Below are 20,464 nucleotides of genomic sequence, written 5' to 3' on the forward strand. Positions count from 1 at the left end.
TAGTAAAGTGAGGCCGCAGCTGGAGTACTGTGTCCAGTTTTGGGCTCTATAATTCAAAAAGGATGTGGAGAAGCTTGAGAGGGTGCAGAGGAGAGCTACATGCATGATCAGAGGCCAGGAAAACAGACCTTATGATGAGAGGCTGAGAGCCATGGGGCTCTTTGGCCTGGAAAAGCACAGGCTCAGGGGTGATTGATCTAGTGGCCACCTATAAGTTTATTGGGGTGCTCACCAGGATCTGGGGGAACGTCTGTTCACCAGAGTGCCCCAAGGGATGACAAGGTCGAACGGTCACAACTGCTCCAGGACCGTTTCAGGCTGGACATAAGGAAGAACTTATTTACTGTCTGAGCCCCCAAGGTTTGGAATAGATTGCCACCAGAGGTGGTTCAAGTGCCTACCTTGAATACCTTCAAGAGACATGTGGATATTTATCTTGCTGGGATCCTATGATCCCTGCTGACTTCCTGCCCCTGGGGCAGGGGGCTGGACTTGATGATCTTCCAAGGTCCCTTCCAGCCCTAGTGTCTATGCATCTATGAAATAGAAAAGATGCAAACTTTTACAGCTTGCTAGTATATAGAGCATTTGACAAAGTAGTACAATCCTTTCCAAGATATGTATACTCTAATTAGTAGTCCTGAAGTAATGATCAGGAAGGCAAATCTGATCCAAGTCCTAAGAAAACTGGGATTATGCATCTAATACCTATAATTCCCACAGTTTATGTCAGGGCTTCAGCATTTTTTTATTAGCATGCATGCTTTTGTTAGTAGGGTTGTTTATTGTTACTCTGCACTAGAAGGAGGATGTGTGTCCACACTGGCAAAAATTAATTTAAAGAAAAGGCTAATCATGGAAGTTTCCAGTCAGGAAATTCTATGTTTTAGTTATCCGGGTATGAAACAGAGAGAAAATGCAAAGCAAAGCAGTTGTGTTATATACACATACACAAACAGTAAATCTAATGCATGTCCACTGAAATAAGAATTTAAAATCAACACCACAAAGTGAGTAAGGACAGGAGAACAAATTAATTAATGATACGCATGTTAATTAAATGCATCAGTGACTCTTCACTTACCTTTGTCACTAGACTGACTTCAGATCAGAGTCCATCTAAGCCTCTGAGGCCTAATTTATCAGTGCTAAAAAGGTAGTTTGAAAGATTTAACAACCTTTCCATATTTGAAGTCAGCAGACAGTTCAGACACTTTGACAGCATTCTTTCAAATGCAATTTTGAAAGGTATTAACATTATATTTAAACTATTAAGAAGTTTACAAAAGTATTAGTTCCATGCAAAAGTTATGCTTACAATTAGTAAACATACAATTAAATAATGTTCATGCTGAAAAATTTCTGTCATGGCATAAATATGTATATTTACATATAAGCAGAACACATTGTAGCATATGTATTTGTATTTGCTAATTTATGTAAAGAAGTAACATTGCATTTTGGCGTTATACAATGTGTTCATATTTATACTACTTGTTGGAACAAACTGGCAGATAAAGATCGTTACAAGGAAGGAAAGAATTTGTTGCCAAGTTTGCAGTTCAGATGTTTAAGAAAAAAACAGCTCAGTATTTATTAACTGAATTGGAAGATATTGTCATTTACAACAGACAAGATGAACCAAAAGCCATCAATCTTGAAAACAAAAGTTGTTGAGCCACTTCATTTTCTGGAGAAAGCAAGTCTAAAATTACAATGTTCCAAAAGAGCAGTGTGTCTCAGTTAGGATGCAAAAGCACCCCAGGTGTGTTGAGATTCTTTCAAGGTTGCTGCAGAGTGCCACAAAATGTGCCAGTGTGAGGTATGCAAACATGATTCACAAGATAAACCCTAAGATTTCTAATAGTAATCCATAGTTTTAAAAATATTCTGACTGGTTGTGGCTTTTACAAGTTCTGTGCAACAGAATTGCTCTACTATTTTTCTGTAGTCAAAATAATTAGTGAAAACTAAGAGCTGGCATTTTCTGAGGGGAGCCTTGAATTTGAGGAGGGCTGCCTTGAGACTACAAAAGTGCAGAAGGCACAGCACCATACCTAGACTCCTGGTGGCCCTGAGCGCACTTTTAGTATTGAGGCCCCCCGTTGCCAGAGATGATGATAATAATGATAATAATAATAATAATAATAATAATAATAATAATAATAATAAAAAAATAATAATAATCAGACAATGGGAAAAAAATTGCAATTTTCGGGCCCCCTTTCTGTCCGGGCCCCAGGCAGCCACCTGGTTTGCCCATGCCTTTGTCTGGTCTCGAGTAGACATTAACACTACCAGAAATTCATAGGGTATGATGACTGACCTGTTACATGTATGGCAGCAGGTATACTAGAAATATACTAAATTTAAAACTTAAAATGACCGCATAACTCAACACTTTTTGTAAAAGGATCAATACATTTGCTTTTACTCCATGTACATAAAAGTGAGAGTTAAGTTGTTTCCCACAGTCAAAAAGAGGGAGGCTGCAACTGGAGCATGACGTTTTAGTTTAGACCCAGGAAAGACAGATAACATACTTGGAAAATACTGGTAACACTCCAAGGAAAGCTAAGGAAAGAATGAACAGCAGCAATACTTTAAAACACTTCACTGTGTCCTAATTATAAAAATTATTGGAACACACAGGGCAGATACAGACATTATACTTTTACCACTTGTCTACGCCTGTAACAGAACAGAACAGCACACGTGGGACTGATTTAAAAATGGCAGAACCCATTCTAAGATTTGCAACCCCCCCGCCCCCCAAAAAGGGTCAATGTATGTTCTGTTTGCTACCAATCCTAATCTAAACTGCACCACTTACTGAAAATGGGCTTAGATTGATTCCACCTCAGGCTTTTTGAATGCCTATACCTAAACCATATACTCTTCAGCAATACAGTACACATACTAATTAAAAATACTCTTAATTAAAACAAAATACTTAGAACCAAATGAAATAAGAACTGTGTGAACTGTAGCTATCTTTTGTACCACTACATGCTGACAATTAATTTAAGTGTTTATTATACCATGTAATGACCTGATCTGTCATGTCAAAAACAAGCTACAGGCCTTTCACCAGGTATTTCTTTTAAACAAGGCATTAATTCAATTAAGTTTTGTTAGAATGAAGCATTACAATATCTTCTTACCAATAATATTGAGAACACTAATATACTAGCCTTAGAAGGTACAATATACAGCAGAGATTCACTTTTAAGACAAAAAGAGAGGCAGAACACAAAGACTGCATATAATAAAACGAAACACTTCTGGAATTAACTTCCCAATTCCATCCAGAAAAAAAAATCATTCTTGCAGAAAAGGCTGTGACTCAGGAAATTTAGTTTCGTTTTGGTCTCTGCCACAAATTTCTTGGACAACATCAGGCAAGTCATGCAATGATTCTGTGCCTCAGTCTTCCATACGGAAAGTGGAAATATCAATAACCTCTTCTCTTTTCCTGTTTTGTCTACTTATACTGTAAATTATCTAAGACAGGGACTCTCTCTTACTATCTGGTTGAACAGTTCCTAGCTCAATGGGGCAATGGGTATTTATTTGAGTTTCTATAAGCTACACCAATTCAAATAAATAGCAACGACTCTAATGCAGTGGTGCTCCACCTTTTGGGTCCACATGCCAGTTGAGGGATGTGGGACTGGTCTGTAGGCCGGATTGGGCCACTGTGTCAACATCAGACCCCACACTACCTCCACCCAGACCATATGCATGGATCAGGCCCCATGGCCCTGAACTGCCCATGCATGCCAGAATCAGGCCCCGAGCTGCCTCTGTCCAGCTCCTGCGCACCTTATCCAGGGTGCTGGGCCACACTATCTGGCCTGTGGGGCTCCCTACAGGTCTGGAAATTTGCAAGCAAGGAAGTGGTGCCATTGCTCCCTTACTGTCAAATTTCCCTTAACTGGGACTCCAAGGAGGTACTGCAGTTCAAACAACAGTTATTTGGAGATGGAAATAAAGACAGCTAGTTGATGCCTTGTGACCAAATTGGGCAGCCAATATAGGGCCTACCATCATTTCAATTAAATCTCTGATGCCATTGCATAACAAATTGGAATAAAACCTTGGAAACTCATTCTGAGAATTACAATAATAAATCCAGTGTAAGGAAGCTATTCTACTTCAGTGTTCTGTCCCCAGAATAAAAAACTCAGGCTGTCTGTACAACTTTCAAAGGCTCTAGGAAAAGGGTATTTTGCATTGTGTTTCTTTTAAGATGGGAAAGATCATGCTTTTGACTCTGGAGGGAAATATTCTGACTTAACAGCACAGTTCTGAAAAATCTGATTAAAATAATCAGGCCCCAAGCCATGGAGACCGGCTAGGACCTGTGCAAGCAGGGTCCAAGCCCTGGGCTAAGTGCACAGACCTGGCCCTGGCCCACCCCATGTGTGGGGGTCATAGTCCCTGCAGCACCTGCTCTGAACCCACCTGCTCCAGCCATGGTAAGCAGCAGTGGCAGCTGGGCAGATGTTGCTGCTGGATGCTGGGCAAAAGTAGCACCTGAAGGCAGGCACGGTCACCTCCCCCTCACTACTGCCAGGCCCTTGTTGCTGTCCCTGGCCAGAGCCCACAATGGGGCTGCCCTGCAGCTTCTTCCCGATGCTGCCACCAGTGCCACCTCCAGGCTGTCCTGGGCCCCTGAACCTGGAAGGGAAGAGCCATAGGGCAGTCCTGGTCCAGACTCTAGGCTGCTGCAGAGACAAATGCCTGGCAGAGTGAGGGGAAGTTGGCCACCCCTGCTGCCATGTCCTACTTTTTCCTGGCACCCAGCAGCAGCTTCTGCCTGGTCACTGCCGCTCATTGTGGCCAGGGCAGGAGGGGATGGGGGTCTGCAGCACTGCAAGGACCTTGAACCCCTGTGTGGGGTAGGCATGCAGTCTAGTGTCAGGCACTGGTGGCAGCAGTGGCAGGGAAGAGCTGTAGGGCAGCCCTGGAGCAGGCTCTGGGCGGCTGCAGCAATAAGTCTCTGGCAGCCTCAAGGGGGATGAGGCAGTGCCTGCTGCTAGGTCTCACTTTTTCCTGGCACCCAGCAGCAGCTTCTGCCTAGCCATACTGCCTCCATGCTCAGGCTGCCAATGCCAAAGATGGGCAGCAGCTCCAGCCCCTCCTTGGGGTAGAAGGGCAACCTGGTGGTGGGACTGGTGGTGGTGGAAGCCCCAGCTGAGATGCACCTGCTGAAGTTGGCTTGGGTCATCTAACCCCAATGCTCTTTCTTGCCCAAGGCAGGGGTTGGACTCGATCTACTGAGGTGCCTTCTGACCCAAACATCTATGAATAAGCTGGTGCTCACATGTGCCCACTCCAGCTGGGGGCAGGGGGTGCTCACCCAGCCCACAACAGCTCCCCTGAACTGCCTATGTGGCCACGCAGGCCCCTAGTGTAAGTCTATCCTAATCATGCAGTTGTTCCAATAAAAGATATCACCCACAGAAATCCTTGCCTCTCTTGTGATCTTTGTAGTTACTTTACTTGAGGGCATGAATTAGAGGTTCCCCCTCTTACATTTCCATTACCCTTCACCAGTTAAGGGTACTCTGGAAGCCTCAGATCTGTCTTTCTCCAGCAAATGTAATTTAAGGATAAGTAGGAGAGCCTAGTGGCTGCATTTTCTTCTCCCTCCCCTCCAAGAGTAGGAAACTTGTCTATGAAGAAGTAGTGAAGGTCTAGGTCTACCTGCAGTCTCTGACAAGTGAAATTAAATGAAGCTGTGGGGCCAGAGAAGCAGAGTATTTTCTTGAATGATACTGGTTTCTCTGGATCCCTACCTGGGAGCTGATGATGTTTAACATGGTATTTCCCATTTATGTCCATTCATGGGGAAAAGCATGTTAATTTTGGGCATGTTACTAGCTTTTGATCAATGAATTGAACAAAATGTGTGTGTGCATGCATCCATGCACACATACAAAATGTATGTGATCCATTAGAGATGGTTTTCAGGAGATAACAATACAGACTATGTATATGATTAATTGCAATAATATGAAAGGCTGTAAGACAGTTGCTTAAGAAACAGGCACAACAAAGGAATAAACTACTGCAGGCAACACCAGAGCTAGAATGACATTGTACTGTGTACTATGTTTCCATAGCAACTATTCATACAAAGATGAATGTTTCATATTCACTGTGCTCTGCAATACATGTCTATAAATCTAACATGCATAAAAGGGTGTAAGATTTCTGAGATGGCGTAGTTTTCAAAACCAGGTTATTTGTCTTTAAACTGGCTAATTATAACAAAGCAACATGAAAACAATTAAGTCATCCTTAGTATAGAAAGAACCAACACCAAAAAGTATTTCCCTACCTCTACCATGTGATCTTATCAACCTAAGAATAAAACAGAAAAAAACACAGATCACAAATGGGATACTCTTTCCATTCCAAACAGTCTGATGCCTGGAGAAGGCATGAGGGGCATGTCCCCCCTCTCCCCACCGGGATTTGTGCACAGGGCAAAGGTGGACTTTCTGCTGTAGGTTTGGGGCCAGGGGCTGCACCAGCCTCTTCCCAGGGGCAGGGCTGGGCCAGGGCTGTGCTCAGGGTGGGAGGATAGGGCTGGCAGTGGCGGTATTAGGAGGGGTTCCATGTGGGGGCTACAGGGAATTTTGGGGTGGCTCTAGCCCACCCTGTAGCCCCCAACTCCCAGTGCCACTGCCACCTACTCTGCCCTACCCACAGCCCCTGCGCTCCCACTGAGAAGAGTCTGGCATAGCCTCTGGCCCCAAGCCCGCAGCAGGCAGCCCACCCTCACCAGACACCTTTCCCACGGTGTGCACAGCAGTGGGGAGCTTCCCCTCTTCTTCCTCCCATGCCCCCATGGACAAGCTGCCCATGGCTCCATCCCTCCCTCACTGTGAGGACCTTGATCTGCCCCTCCCTCCTACGCCTTCCTTCCACCCTGCCCCTTCCCCCATCACAGACTTATTGACTAGACACTGCTTTCTAAGCTGCCAAGTTGCAACCATGCACGAGACATTTATTGGTGACATTATCGGCTATGCTGACCAAAAAAAGCCGATTACTGATAGTGTCAATTTTCCTTTTATCGGTGCTGATCCAATATGGACTGATATACCAGTGCACCTCTACTAGATACTGCTACAACTTCTGTGCCGGGAATGGCTATCAGCATCATGGAATACTCGCTTTTCAACTAGGTGTCCCACGTACGTAATGAAGCATCTAATATGCATTTTGCCTAATGTATCTGAAAGGCTACTATAATATTTGCACACAATCTAAGCTTAATTAACATGATCAAATATAACTCTTGTTTTTGTAAGCCTGATGTGAACTTTACATTATTTGCCTGTAATTCAGACCATTGAAAGAAATAGGATCAGATAAAAATTAACTAAACAAAACTACGCATTATATTTGTAAAACTTTTGAATCTACTGCATCCCTCAGTTATTTTTTCAAACAGAGCATTTAGCACCACCCAATGGTGAAGTTCTACCACAAATTTAAGTAATTTGATCTATTTTTTCATTATTTCACATTCAGAAACATACCTTATGCCCAGTACTAAAATGAAGCATAGGTATCAACTGTCAATTTTCACATACGTAAGTTTGAAAAGTACTCTTTACTTCATAATCCAGTGTTTATATTCATCATACTAAAGTTTTAAAGTGTATTTTAATAGTAATAAAAATAGAAATTGAAATCTAAGCAGTTTATTTAAGGCATCAGGCATATGGAAAGTAGCACAAAATATGTAAGCATCTTTATATTAGCACTTTTGTACATGAAGAATCATGTAACTGTATGTTCAAAACCTGTATTTTTATTATCTTAGTGTGTACATTCTGTTGGTATGGTTACATACGCTTTGGAGGGTTTAAAAGTTACATCTGGATTTGAAAGTATAATTCTTAACATTAAAAATTATGGTAGTCTTTTTTTTTTTTTGGATGATCATTTATTTTTAAGCCAGACAACGTATGTGATCAACGTATGTGTATTTTCTGAAGTTAGCTTTTAATTTATTTTGAAATATCTGACATTATAAACACATGCCTTATATGTCTGGGTTGAAATCTTGAAACTTCTAAATTGAGTGGAAAAATTTTCATGGCTTTCAATGGAGTTAGGATTTCATCCTCACTTCATTACAATTACCTATACACATCTCTCTAAGATTTGTATAGCTTGGGTGACTAATGAACTTTTATTCATTTCTACTAAAAATAATACATTGAGAGAGTTATTCTTCAGCAGGAAAAGTTTGCCCTGCTGTGTCATAACCAGAGAGTCCAAGTAGGCATTAAAAGTCTGGTCCTTAATTTTTTTTTAAACAGCGTGCACGTGCGTGTCTTGGTTCACCATAAACAGTTTCAGTGACTTTTACACCATTTTTACTTCATTTAATTTATAAGAAAAGTCTTAAATCTCCACAATACACCTTTATAAAATTTGCAGTGACCCAACAAAATGTGAAATGGTTTAGAGTAGTGATGCTCAACTTGGGTACAATGACACCTGGAGATGCCTTGAGATCCTTTCAAGGGTGCTATAGGGTGCCATGCAATGTTAGCACTGTTAGGGGTACAAACATGATTCACAAGATAAATTCTGAGTGTGATTATACATGTGCTTTGAGAGTGTGTGGCGGGGGAGGGATTTTAATTAGAGTGGCTCTAAGAGTCACTTGAATTCAAGTGCCTGGCATATGCCGTGTATCAGCATCCCCACACTTAAAAACGGTAACGGTGCTTTATCTAAAGCTTGTCAAATAAGCTTTAGATAAAATGCCCCCTACCACCATTTTTAAGCACAGGGATGCTGATACACAAAACACTGGAGTCTGCTGGAATGTGGTAATTACCCCGCTCCAGCAGACTTGATTAATTGTTGCTCATGTATAGGTGCCCTGAGATTCCATAAAGTATTCCATAGTGTAAAAACATTCTCCTATGTTGTAGTCTTTTTGAGTTCTTTGCAACAGAAGAATTTCCCTATTATTTTTTTGTAGTAAAAGAAAAGTGAAAGCTAAGAGTTGGCACTTTCTGATGCATGCCTCGAATCTAAGAAGGTTGAGAACCACTGGTTTACAGATAGAATCTCTGAACTTGCAGCCATACAAATTAAGAAATCAGTTAAAAGAAAAGTTATTAAGATGATAATTTCATGTAGACTCAAAGGCCAGGTACAGAATAACCAGTATAAGTGATCGGAAACTGGTCTATACCCGTAACAGAACAAGTTTGGCATGCATAGCCTCATTTAAAAATGGCAGAACCTAATCTCAGATTTGCCCCTCCACCAAAGGGTGAATGTGTGTTCTGTTCACTATCGATCTAAATTATGCTGCTTACAGAAAAGTGTAACTTAAGATTGATTCCATCTCAGGTTTTTTGACTGTCTATACCTAGCCAAAGTTCTTCTTTTTTCCAGTCTAAACAAATTTTTCATTGAGTTCCCTCCTCTTAGTCATCAAAACATCAACTGACATACACATTGTACCTAGTCCTGCTTTAACTGATTTTACAAAAAATACAGAGCAATTTACATTTGCTTTTAACATTAAATCTAGTCCAGAGAGTTCAATTCTGATCTTTCATTAAAGAGAGGGGATAAAGAAAAAACACTAATATACATAAAAAGAATGTTTAAAACTATATATGAAAACATATGTTGCTTTGTTTATTTTTCCAGATGAGTGTATATATATATATGGCATCTGGATTTTGTGGTGTAACTGTATTGATTCTTTTGGCAAATATACTCAGTGTTTAGCACATTTATCCATGGCTTTACTCTATCATTTGGTTTACTGTAGCTTTTTAGCCATGATAGTTTAAGATTAAGATAGTCCTTAGAATACAGGTTTACTTTATTGATTTCAGTATTAACAGAATAAATTGCTACTCACATAGTGTGGTAAAATCTGTTCTTATGCAATTGGAATTAGTTGAAAAATAATCTTATGAATTGCAGTCCAAAAGCATAGCCAACTTCAATTTGAGCAAGAAAGAGAAGAGCATTATGCAAATATCATATCATATTAACAAATACACACATTTAATACATGTATTACTTGCCAATGCTGCAGCATGACACATCTTGATCACTATGTTTTGCTATACCTTACAGTCAGGACTACAATTTATGACATTGTCCTTCTTATTGTAAAAAATATACAACAAAGTACTTTTTCCAGCTATTCAGTGTTAAAATATGGGTGTTATATATCAATGAAAAAGCATGATACCCCATCTTTTCCTTCAGCAATGAAATGTCGCACCAGAAATCTTTGTTCTCTCCTCATCCATTCTGTTATATTCTGCCATGTGAGAGACCTAATCTTGATCTTGATTTCATTGGAAGTAGGACTAGGCCCAGAAGACTTAGAAACCAACAACATAAAGCCAAGTATGAATACACAGTGAAACCTGTTGAAGACAGAATTGCACCAGAACAGGAAAAAGTTCCAGTTTAGACAGGTTACTGTCTTATAAGAGGAGCAGAAGTGCTCTCTCCCCCTGGCACCCTAATAGCCTGCCTACCAGTTGGGGAGTGCAGCCCCCTGCCCAGTACTACCAATCACTAGAATGGTAGGACCAGGGAGGACAGAGGGTGGGGGAGCTGGAGAGGAGATTAGGGTGGCATGGATGACACAGCTGTAGTTTGGCTGGCTATACCACTGCACCCAGCTTGTTCTGGCTGCAGGTCAGTTCCCCACCACACCCACACACACTGCTGCCCAGAACAGCCCTACTCCTTGCAGCGCTGGGGCCTCCCTCTAACCAACAGCAGAGGTTAAGGGCGGGGCAGCGGGTCTACATCGCCCAATCAGATCCTGCTGCTATTTGCAGGGAGCTCTGTCACCCTTATCTCCATGCAATCAGCCACGGCAGAGGTAGCTTGCAGGCTGTTCTTTCCCCACTGCTGCAGCTTGAGCAGCAATGGAGATATGGCAGCACCAGCAAGAAGGGGCAGCTTGCAGGTTGGCACATCCCTGCTGCCAAAAAAGCACCACAGGAGTGAAACCAGACAAAGAAGGAAACAGTAAAAGCTAGAAACCTGCCTTTCTTTCCATTTCCCCATCAGACAGTTTATCCTGAATTCCCACTAAGGCACACTAGGACAGAAATCTTCTGGCTTGAGTAGGTTTCTGGCTTTTACAGTTTCTGAGCCACTTTTCACTGTATTTAATACTTCTCAAAATAAAACTAACAACACAACAGTATATCAAGAAGCACAGAATAAAATACTAAAAACAGTAATACTTTACTTTAACCAATATTGATGTTAAAAAAGTCCATATGTGTTTGTTATATAACAAAAGAAGAATTTTAAGCAATTACAGCATGGAAGAAATCAAGCATTACCTACTTCATATACCAAACACAAAACCTTAAATGACACTTCCTCAAGGGCCACTGCCTCAAGCCAGCATTGGCTATATATAATCATTCACTTGTGTGCCATGTCTCCAAAATAACAGCAATGAAGTACACAAAAAGCAGCTTTTTCAAAATTTTTCAAGGCATGATTAACAATATACATCTTTTCTTTTTATAATAATTGGGATTGTTGCATTCTTTCTTACTGTAACATAAGATGTACCATAAAAAGCGTTTGTGGTTTTCAAATAGCTCAGCTTCACATCAGTCTGATAACCTGTTTTATACACATACTTGTAATGAACTCTATTCTATAAAAAAAATGCCTGAAAATATTTGTTTTTAAATAATTGCCCCTACCATGACATGTTAAATATTTAATGCAGCAAGATAAGAGGATTTTTCAACACACTAGTTACTCCGGAGTCATTCCACTCATATTTCCTCCACCCCATTTTAATTATCAGCCGATGTGTTGTGAACAGATCTCGAGAACTGCTCCTTCCCCTCTATTTGGCATTGGTGACACCACAGCTGGAGTACTGTGTCCAGTTCTGGGTACCACACTTGTGGATAAGCTTGAAAGGGTACAGAGAAGGGCCACCCATATAACTGGGGCCTGGAGAACAGGCCCAGTGAGGAGAGACTCTGGGAACTAGGGTTGTTCAGTCTGAGCAAAAGACTAAGAGGTGACTTGATAGCTGCCAACAAGTATGTCAAGGGTGAGCACCAAGATCTAGTGGAGCAACAATTCAGAAAGGCGCCCCTTGGTAGGGTGAGGACCAATTGGCACAAGCTAATTAAATAAAAAGGTTGGACATAAGGAAAAACTTATTTTCTGTAAGGGTATCTAGAATCTGGAACATGCTCCCAGCAGAGGTGGTGCAGTTGCCATCCTTGGAGGTTTCCAAGAGGAAGCTGGACAAACACCTTGTTGAACTTGTTTGAGGCCAATATAACCTCCTGCCCATGGCAGAGGGCTGGATGTGATGATCTTACAGATCCCTTCCTGTCCTTTGATTCTATGATATTCTGAAGATACTACTGATTCCTCCTCTACTGTGATAGTCACCTTTAACTAATTTATGAATAGATTCCAAAAGATATCAAATAGACATACTATATACCTGAAATTAATTAATGCTCAATATAATGCATACTACTATTACTGCAACATTTTCATTAATTTTTGGTGGGGGGAGGAAGTTAGGAATGAACTATATAGAGAACTATATATGTTCAAACAAAAGTCCATTTTCATAACACTAGAATGTAATCTTGGAACTCGGATTGTGTGACAAGTCACAAAGAGCAGCAGACATTTCCAAAATCATTCAAAACATGTGTAGTCAAAGTGAACAGAAGAAACACCTCTCCTAATACATGAATTCCCTAAATACTTTTGAATTACGAGGGCAGATTTAGAATGAAAAGTTCCCAAAATACCCAAGTCACCTTTGTAAATTAAACTTTTGGCTTGTAAGATATTTTTAGGCTTAATTTTTTTTCCTACAGTCCCTTATGATAGCTCTGAAGTCCTTCTCTCAGCTTCCAAGTCAGAATAATGCAAGAGTGAGTATTTCTGGACTTCTGAAGAGACATCGTAGGCTAACAATTGTTTTTCCACATTTCATACTGCTTAAGCAGACTGTACAGTATATATTCAAAAAACAGAAACATCCCTTTTCCTTGAATGTTTTCTTATACACACAAGGATACTCTCGATATTCAAGTGTTGATGCTTGTTGCCTTTCCTTTGAAACAATTTACCATTCTAGAACAATTTTCACTTAGTTCAAATAGATTAATAAGACTGTTATATAAGAATGAGAATTGAGATCTTTGTGTTAGACTTACCTGAAGGCTTCAATTATGATTCTTTTGGGTAATTTTGGAGTAATGGCATCAAAGGCCTTTTTGAAATCTTCCAAAGTCAGAAATCCTCTACCTTTTTCAATGAGAAAAAATAAAGATGTTAAAAAGTTTTATACCGGCTCAAAAACTAAATATTTAATATATTTATATGTCTATATAGTAGATTCAGAGGCTCTAAATGCATTCTTTGAAGTTGTTATTGTAATTGCAAACCAAATATTTTAAGAAAGTTCCAGCATGCATATCGAGGGGTTAGAATAAGGAACAATCCAAAATGATTTTTGTACTGGCAATTTACTGCCTACTACTAAGAACTCTGTTCAAAGAACCAGCAACAGCCATATTTATCTTATTTTATAATGAATTAGTTTTTAAAAACAGATTCATACCAGGGAAGCTTTCAAATAGAGACTTTAAAATATAACAAGTTATTTTCAACGTTTCAGCTTTTCTTGCCATACTTCCTAATTAACAACTGCTCTCCAGTTGTATTTAAATGAATTTTCCCTTCACAACTCATTTGAAGTCTAAATACTGAATATGTAACATTAGTACATCATCTAAGAGAAAAGAATGTCCATTTACAATTATAACTTCCTAAAAAGAAGGCTAACTCAAAGAATTGGCATGTCTGCCCGTGTCTCTATAGAGACATTGTTACTGCGCCATGATTTAACACTTTCTTTTGGAAGTACTAAAGCACAGTAACAGCCCATACTGCACCATATGTGTAGTGCAGTTATTTTTAACAGCTACTTTGCTATAGTGGTGTGCTATACCTAGGGAGCATGTTGCTATGGTGCAGTAGCTGCGGGTAATGTGTAGATGCCTGTGGATGCTACGTCACCATAATGCATTGCTATGGTGACGTAGCGTCACGTGTAGATGCGCCCAGTGAGAAGCAAAGGGGAGATATAATGGGCAAACCCAGATATAATGAGCAAAATTAAGTGCTGTTGCACTTAGTCTCTTGCAGGGGAGATGACTTCTAAAGTTACTACATGCAGTTCAGAGCAAAAGGCTACAGAGGGTACTTGACTGGCTGTTTCCTATACTTCATCATGCTGTTGTTTCAACTGAAGTAGAAAGATAGTGTAGAAAGGGATCGTGGGTATATTATATGCCCACTGCCTTGCTGGTGCACAAGCTCTTTTTTTTGATACAAAGAAGAAAAAAAGGAATCTATCTACCAGAAAAGAAGAACCACCACATCTAGCACTGGAATGAACCAGAGAACATCTTTCTGCTTTAGTTCTCACCCATGGGTCAGCTAGGAGAGGGAAAAAAAGATCCATACCCACCTTTTGGAGAAAAACTTGCAAAGTAAGTGGCATGGGTACATAAGTGGAATAGAAGACCAGTATATGAGGGAGCACCTGTAAGCCAAGCGAGGCTGTAACCTCACCACTGCATAAAGGTAGTTACAATGGGCAGCACATATGAAAAGTTAAAGAATTTTCTTCATCAGCTAGACAGCACCCAGTGAAATACATACACCCCTGTAACCTGTTACTGGCCTCAACCGCCTCCTGTTCCTGCCTCTTTTAATCAGATACCTGTAACGCTATCATTAACTTACTTCACTTGTGCAGTGCCCTAAATATTCCCAAGCACATTTTATTTTGCATTAATGCTGTATTTTGTACATTTGCTCCAAAATCTCTTAAAATATTCCATGGGGAAGAAATACTTACATTGCATGTCAAAAGCTGTGAATATCTGTCTTATTTCACTGTGATACAACTGAGCCGACTTCTTTGTAGTCATAAGCTTTAAAAACTCTTCAAGTAACACACCTACGAAGATGAAAAATGTGAATATACCTGCGTCACAAAAATAATATCAGTTTTATTTCCCCTTGCAAATATACATAAATCTGGCAATATAAAATTTGATTATATTAAGTAATATGAGAAAAAAGTAGAAACAAGAGTTTTCTGCAGGAAAGGTTATTTGGAAATATTCTAATAGAATTGATAATATTCAGGCTAATTTTAAATTCTATTTCCATTTAGCTTTTTTTCTTCTACCATTCTTTAGTATAAATCTGTATATTTTTTTTCATTTATTTCATTCTTGTTAGTTGCCAAATTGTAGTTCTTTGGGCTAGGAGAGCAGATCAAAGACAGTCTTGCCAAAGTCAATAACACCTGCATTCCATGGATAAAGATGTAGAGGATATTACATAAATAATATATCTGGCACCATTCCCAGCACTCTGTGATCTCTCTGAAATGCTCTATAGCCTCAGGTATGGTTTCCTAGGAGTCTCCTAATAAAAGTACATGGCTATACTGTATTGGTTACGCCACTTAAAGAAAATATAAAACTCATTTTTTAAAGTAAATTTACCTGATTTTTCTTTCAATTGGCTAAAAAGGACTTGGAATACAAACCTATTTTCTAAATTCTACCCTAATTAACTATATGGTATTTCTGAAAGGGCAAAGAGTTTTTTACTATGTAAATACCAAATCTTAGGTTTTAAAAGCATAAATCTCCACCAAAATAAATATAATTCCAATTCACAATTCCCACATAAGTCTAATCCTTCTCCTCATAGTACTACATACAGCTGAAATAATTTTTGAAGGACAATGTCACTGTATTTTCCAGGGATTTTCTAAACAAAACATCATAACAAGAGCTCTGTGCTTTGCTTTTCTTACAACTTTTCTGTAACCTAACCTTCTTAAGTGGCTTAGAAATATAGGTCCTTCAGCTCCATCTGCTGTCTTAATTCAAACTTTAAGCTATGAGCATACAAATTCCCAATGCTTCTTTCATTGTTACTTTATGAAAACATCACACATTAACTAACTATTAATTCTCAATTTGTAGCACTACAGAGACATGCTGTTTTCAAATACTGAGCTCTTTATAAGCATTTTTTTAACAGAGGTTGTCAAATCATACTAAACTTGCTTGCATAAGCAATGCAATCAGATAACTATGAAAGTGAAACCTTAAAAAAAGTAAGACAGACTGCCACTCCTTTATGTTTTTCTGTTTCAGAGTAACATATCTGACTAGAAGATTAAAATGCACACTTTTCCTTTTATGGAATTACTCCTGAAGTACAGTGCCACCCATTCGTTGATCTTTTAGTGATGGCAAATTATCTGCTACTATTAAAGCGTACAGTGTTTCTTCTCTACATCAAAAGGCATCCTTCTAGGTAAAATAAATCTCCAACTACTTCCTGGACCTTTAAAAAGCCATGTGAGTGTCACTACAATGTTTTGTTTGTTTGTTGGTCAGCCTAATAGGTGTACATATTTCCACACAAAAATCCAAGTAAAGAACTAATACCCTATTTGCTCCTGGATTAAGACTTAGAGACGATTCTGCTACTCATCTCCCCAACCACCAAATGATGGAGCAGCATTAAACAGACACTGTTAAATAATGATAATCATTTACCTATGCAAATTTTGCTTACTTCCTGAATTTCTATCAGTTGGGAAAATGAAAATAAACCAGTTAGTTTTATTTTTTTCTATAGCCAGCTCCTAGCCAGCAAACTGAGTCAACTCATTTGTCGTTAATTTAGATCAAGTTTTTTAAATGTCTATATAATCTAAGTTTTATATATCAGAAATCATGAATAAGAAGAGTACAAAAAAATTGAAAAAATTATTTGAATGGTACCTGAATTTTTTTGTTGTAAAGAAGCCATTACTGAATCTACTTCCACCTGGAACAGAAAAAATATAGCAGGCAATGCACTTGTACCAGTGATGAATTTGGACCACTATATGTATTTCAGTTTATACTAATTGCACTTCACTTCAGTTCTGGTCTTGTAACTGTAGAACAGATTATCCTGTAAAGTATTCTGTTAAGCAATGTAGATTATTTTTTCAAAAATACAGCCTAAACCTATGTCAGTCCTAAGACCAATACTTCAAAGTGAATAGGCCTACTGACTTTAAAAGAACTATTTGTGTATAAAGTTCAGTATGCATGTATGTGTGTTGTGGGTACTGTGTCCAAATTAGCCAGTTCCTTTAAACAAAGGAAAAAGTTGCTCTTTCAACAGTCAATCTTGAAACAAATTATTTCTAAAAGGATGTTTCCTTGGAATGTATATGCTGAAACAGCAGAATGAGGTACAAATAAGAATGTAGGGTATTTTTTTAAACATGAGGACAAATTGGAGAAAATCTTCTGGGAACTCCCATTTTCTACCTCCACTCTTAAAGTTCCCATGTGAAGACCTAGGGGATCTAAGTACAACTACTGCAATCCAGATCAATTTTATGAATTGGCCATGTCTTACAACAACCTTTTACTGTGTTTTGATTTATATACAGGGGAGTGGCACCTGCCCATCTGAGTCGGACTCGATTCACTAATGTTTGAATAGGTGTGCCTGAGCAACTTAATGGACATAATAAATGAGGTGGCCAAACTGAGAAAACCGATTCTATATGGTTGGGCTGGTAACTAAGAAACGTATCACCTGGTTAGGTCTGATTGCCTATGAAACTGAACAGGACCCGCTGCCAAGCAGTGTTGACAAATGACATAATTCCTATGGAGAAAATTATTTTTTCTGTACAAAAATAGACTGAAAATATGACACACAGCCTCATTGCAAGAGTCTAAAGTTACTCTGCAAAAAAATAGTCAACTGCATCCTAAGGAAACTGTTTGCTCAATGCAAACAGGCTATCACTGGCTTGCCCATCACCTGGCAAGGGCCTACTTACAGGAGTAAGGAGCTGTGCCCTACAAGAGTAAAATCTGTGATAAATGACTGTAATAACTGTTGCTGTTACAATTATTATTATTATTATTATTATAACTCCTAATTTGGTTTGGGAGTTATAAAAGGAAGTACTTCATACTGGCCGTTCTGGCAGAGAGCAGAAGACAAACTTCATATCTTGAAGCAGCAGCTATATGCAGGAAGGGAACTGAGAGAGGGGAGGCAAAAGCTGCCTCAACATGGCTCCAGATCCCTCCCAACGAGCCCCGATACTTACCACAGGGTGGAGACAAGTGGCAGCTGCAAGGAAATGCCGGTGCAGGTTCGGCAGTTCCGGAGCTGCCTGAGCCTGTGAATTGGGGGTGGGGCCTCAGAGGAGCGTGGACTGCTCAAAGAGCAGCTGGAAGAGGAGTCAGCCGGCCGGGAAATGCAGGCAGTGGAGCCAGGCGGCCATGGCCCCCATTGTGGGGAAGGAAGCCCTAGCGTCAGCCAGGGAAGCCTGGCTGACAGAGCATGGAATTGGGCTCTGGGAGCCAAGGGTTGCTGGAGAGCTACAGCGGAGAGAAGCGGTTCTCTATAACCGGTCCGAGCGGAGCCTCACAACAGCAGAGCACTCAGGTGCTGCAACGGGGAGGGACAGCAAGCGATGGCTGAGCCCCGCGGGTAGCCCAGTGAAGAGGGAGGAGCTGGCAGCAGCTGCATCAGAGCCCTACGGGGAAGTGGCAAGTACCACCAGGCAGTAGGAACAGGAGTGATTAGCTCCTAGTCAGAGGGATCCTGGGAGCCAGCATCCTAGGCGCCTGTCAGCAGACGCCTAATACCTTTTGTTTTGTTGAGAGTTATTCTAAGTTACTGTTATACCAGGCCAGGGCAGATTTAGTTTGCTCGAAAGGTAATCTGGAGGCGGGGGATCAACCCGGGAAAAACTGACGGCCAGAAGGACCTAACCCAGGTAGAGGCGGGTAGCATGGATGAGAAGAGATCATTCCAAGGAAGGCTGCAGGGAGCAGCATCTTCCAAGGCCATGGATGTGGTAAGGGTGGGGTAAAGGGGAGGTTTGGAGACCCATGAAGAAAGACCAGGGTCTACCCACCTTTTGGACCACTGACAGGGACTGCCTCCCAATCAATCAACATCAGAGACATGGCAGGTGAGTAGAGGCAGCACCTGTAACCGTCTAGGTGGCCCCAGGGTGCAGTTTCACCCTGACATTGCTAGGGAACAAGGCATCGACCGGAGAAGGACCAAAGCCTTACAACACCTACCAGCGACAGGAACTGTAGAGGATTCTAAACAAATCTCAAAGAACAATTCAGTGTGCTAGAGAAGCTGAGCTAAGAAAAAGTATATAGGAGGTTTGTTCTTTTTAGTTAAATCTAGATATCACAAGAGATAAAGAAAGGAAAACATAATTATGTCAGGAATTACACAAATTATGTGTAATATGCTTTTGAACTATCACACGTCACTAGAAAGGTAAACTGTAAACCACAGACCATCATAAGATATGGTATCTGGAAAAGGGACTGAGCTACTCAAGCATCTGCGGTACATGTGGTGCACAAATAGGTAACAAGCAAACTTTATGTCCAGGAAGTGTGCGACAAAAGCCATAGAGGTAATTAGTCATGTTAGTCTGAAGTCAAGCAAAAGGCAAGGCACAGGTGCACCTTATAAACTAATAAATTCAGAGATGTGTAAGTTTTGTCGCTTAGAAAAGATCTGTGAATCTCTGAATTTGTTAAGTCTATAAGTTACATAGAGGGCAGGGCAGAGTTGCAAGCCAAAGAAAGAGCTAATAATTAGCTGGAGGCTAATAAGTCTTAGGAAGATTAGACTGAATAGGTTCAATATACTCAGACCCCAATAGACAAAAAGGAGAGCTAAGCACAGAATCCAACACCCTGTATGTTAAGAATGGTTCTATCAGCCAATATGCTGGATGAATCTTCCTCTGAGACCCATTTTACTATGCTGTTTGTAGAGGCCAGGAGGATGTGGTTGAGAACAATGACTGGTGGTGTATCATCTATAGATTAATTGTGATGCTTTTGTTACACCATTGCTTATTTAAAGGTGTTTTATCCCCGGTTTGTAACTTAATATGCTGAATTGGCATACTAATGACAGTTTAACTGCAACAGTTTGACTATTAAGAAGACTCTTTCTAGAGCATTTTAATCAGCCCAGATAACTGGGGGTGGGGAGGGAAGGGAAAGAGGTCAGCACATCAGATTTCTAGAAGTGAAAATTATTTTCATCCAAGTTACAGATAGCTGCCTTCAGAAAACTGAGAGAGTCCATTTCATACTTTAGTATTCATCCCACAATACGGTGATTACTGAAACTGACAAAACATTGAGGAAAATGCTCTGCATACAAAATCTTTTTTAATTGCAATTTATTCCACCAAGATAGTGAATCCAAAGCAGCTATTGTGTTGGTATCTATGTGCTGACAAAATATATAGAAATGTTAT

General features: G+C 40.1%; 1 protein-coding gene across 11 annotated transcripts in view; it reads right to left on the reverse strand.

The window, feature by feature from the left end:
- The window catches only part of EFCAB11 (EF-hand calcium binding domain 11), a 162,425-nt gene that overhangs the window by 134,190 nt on the left and 7,771 nt on the right, over nt 1-20,464 (reverse strand). For 9 of the 11 annotated variants that reach the window (XR_016440358.1, XR_016440357.1, XM_090033888.1 and 6 more), the window contains exons 3-5: nt 16,923-16,968; nt 14,966-15,067; nt 13,254-13,344 (exon numbers count right to left, since the gene is read on the reverse strand). Coding sequence is in view for 9 of the 11 variants with exons in the window: in XM_090033888.1 (XP_089890014.1) it covers nt 13,254-13,344; nt 14,966-15,067; nt 16,923-16,968 (239 nt within the window). In the remaining 2 variants the exon portion in view is untranslated. Of the gene's footprint in view, nt 1-6,349; nt 6,373-9,891; nt 10,443-13,253; nt 13,345-14,965; nt 15,068-16,922; nt 16,969-20,464 lie in introns of those variants that run through there. The other 2 variants (XM_090033885.1, XM_090033884.1) reach the window with 2 other exon arrangements.

The sequence above is a fragment of the Crocodylus siamensis genome, chromosome 2, assembly GCF_052110815.1.
Source record: "Crocodylus siamensis isolate JL-2025a chromosome 2, ASM5211081v1, whole genome shotgun sequence".
NCBI classification, from domain to species: domain Eukaryota; kingdom Metazoa; phylum Chordata; order Crocodylia; family Crocodylidae; genus Crocodylus; species Crocodylus siamensis.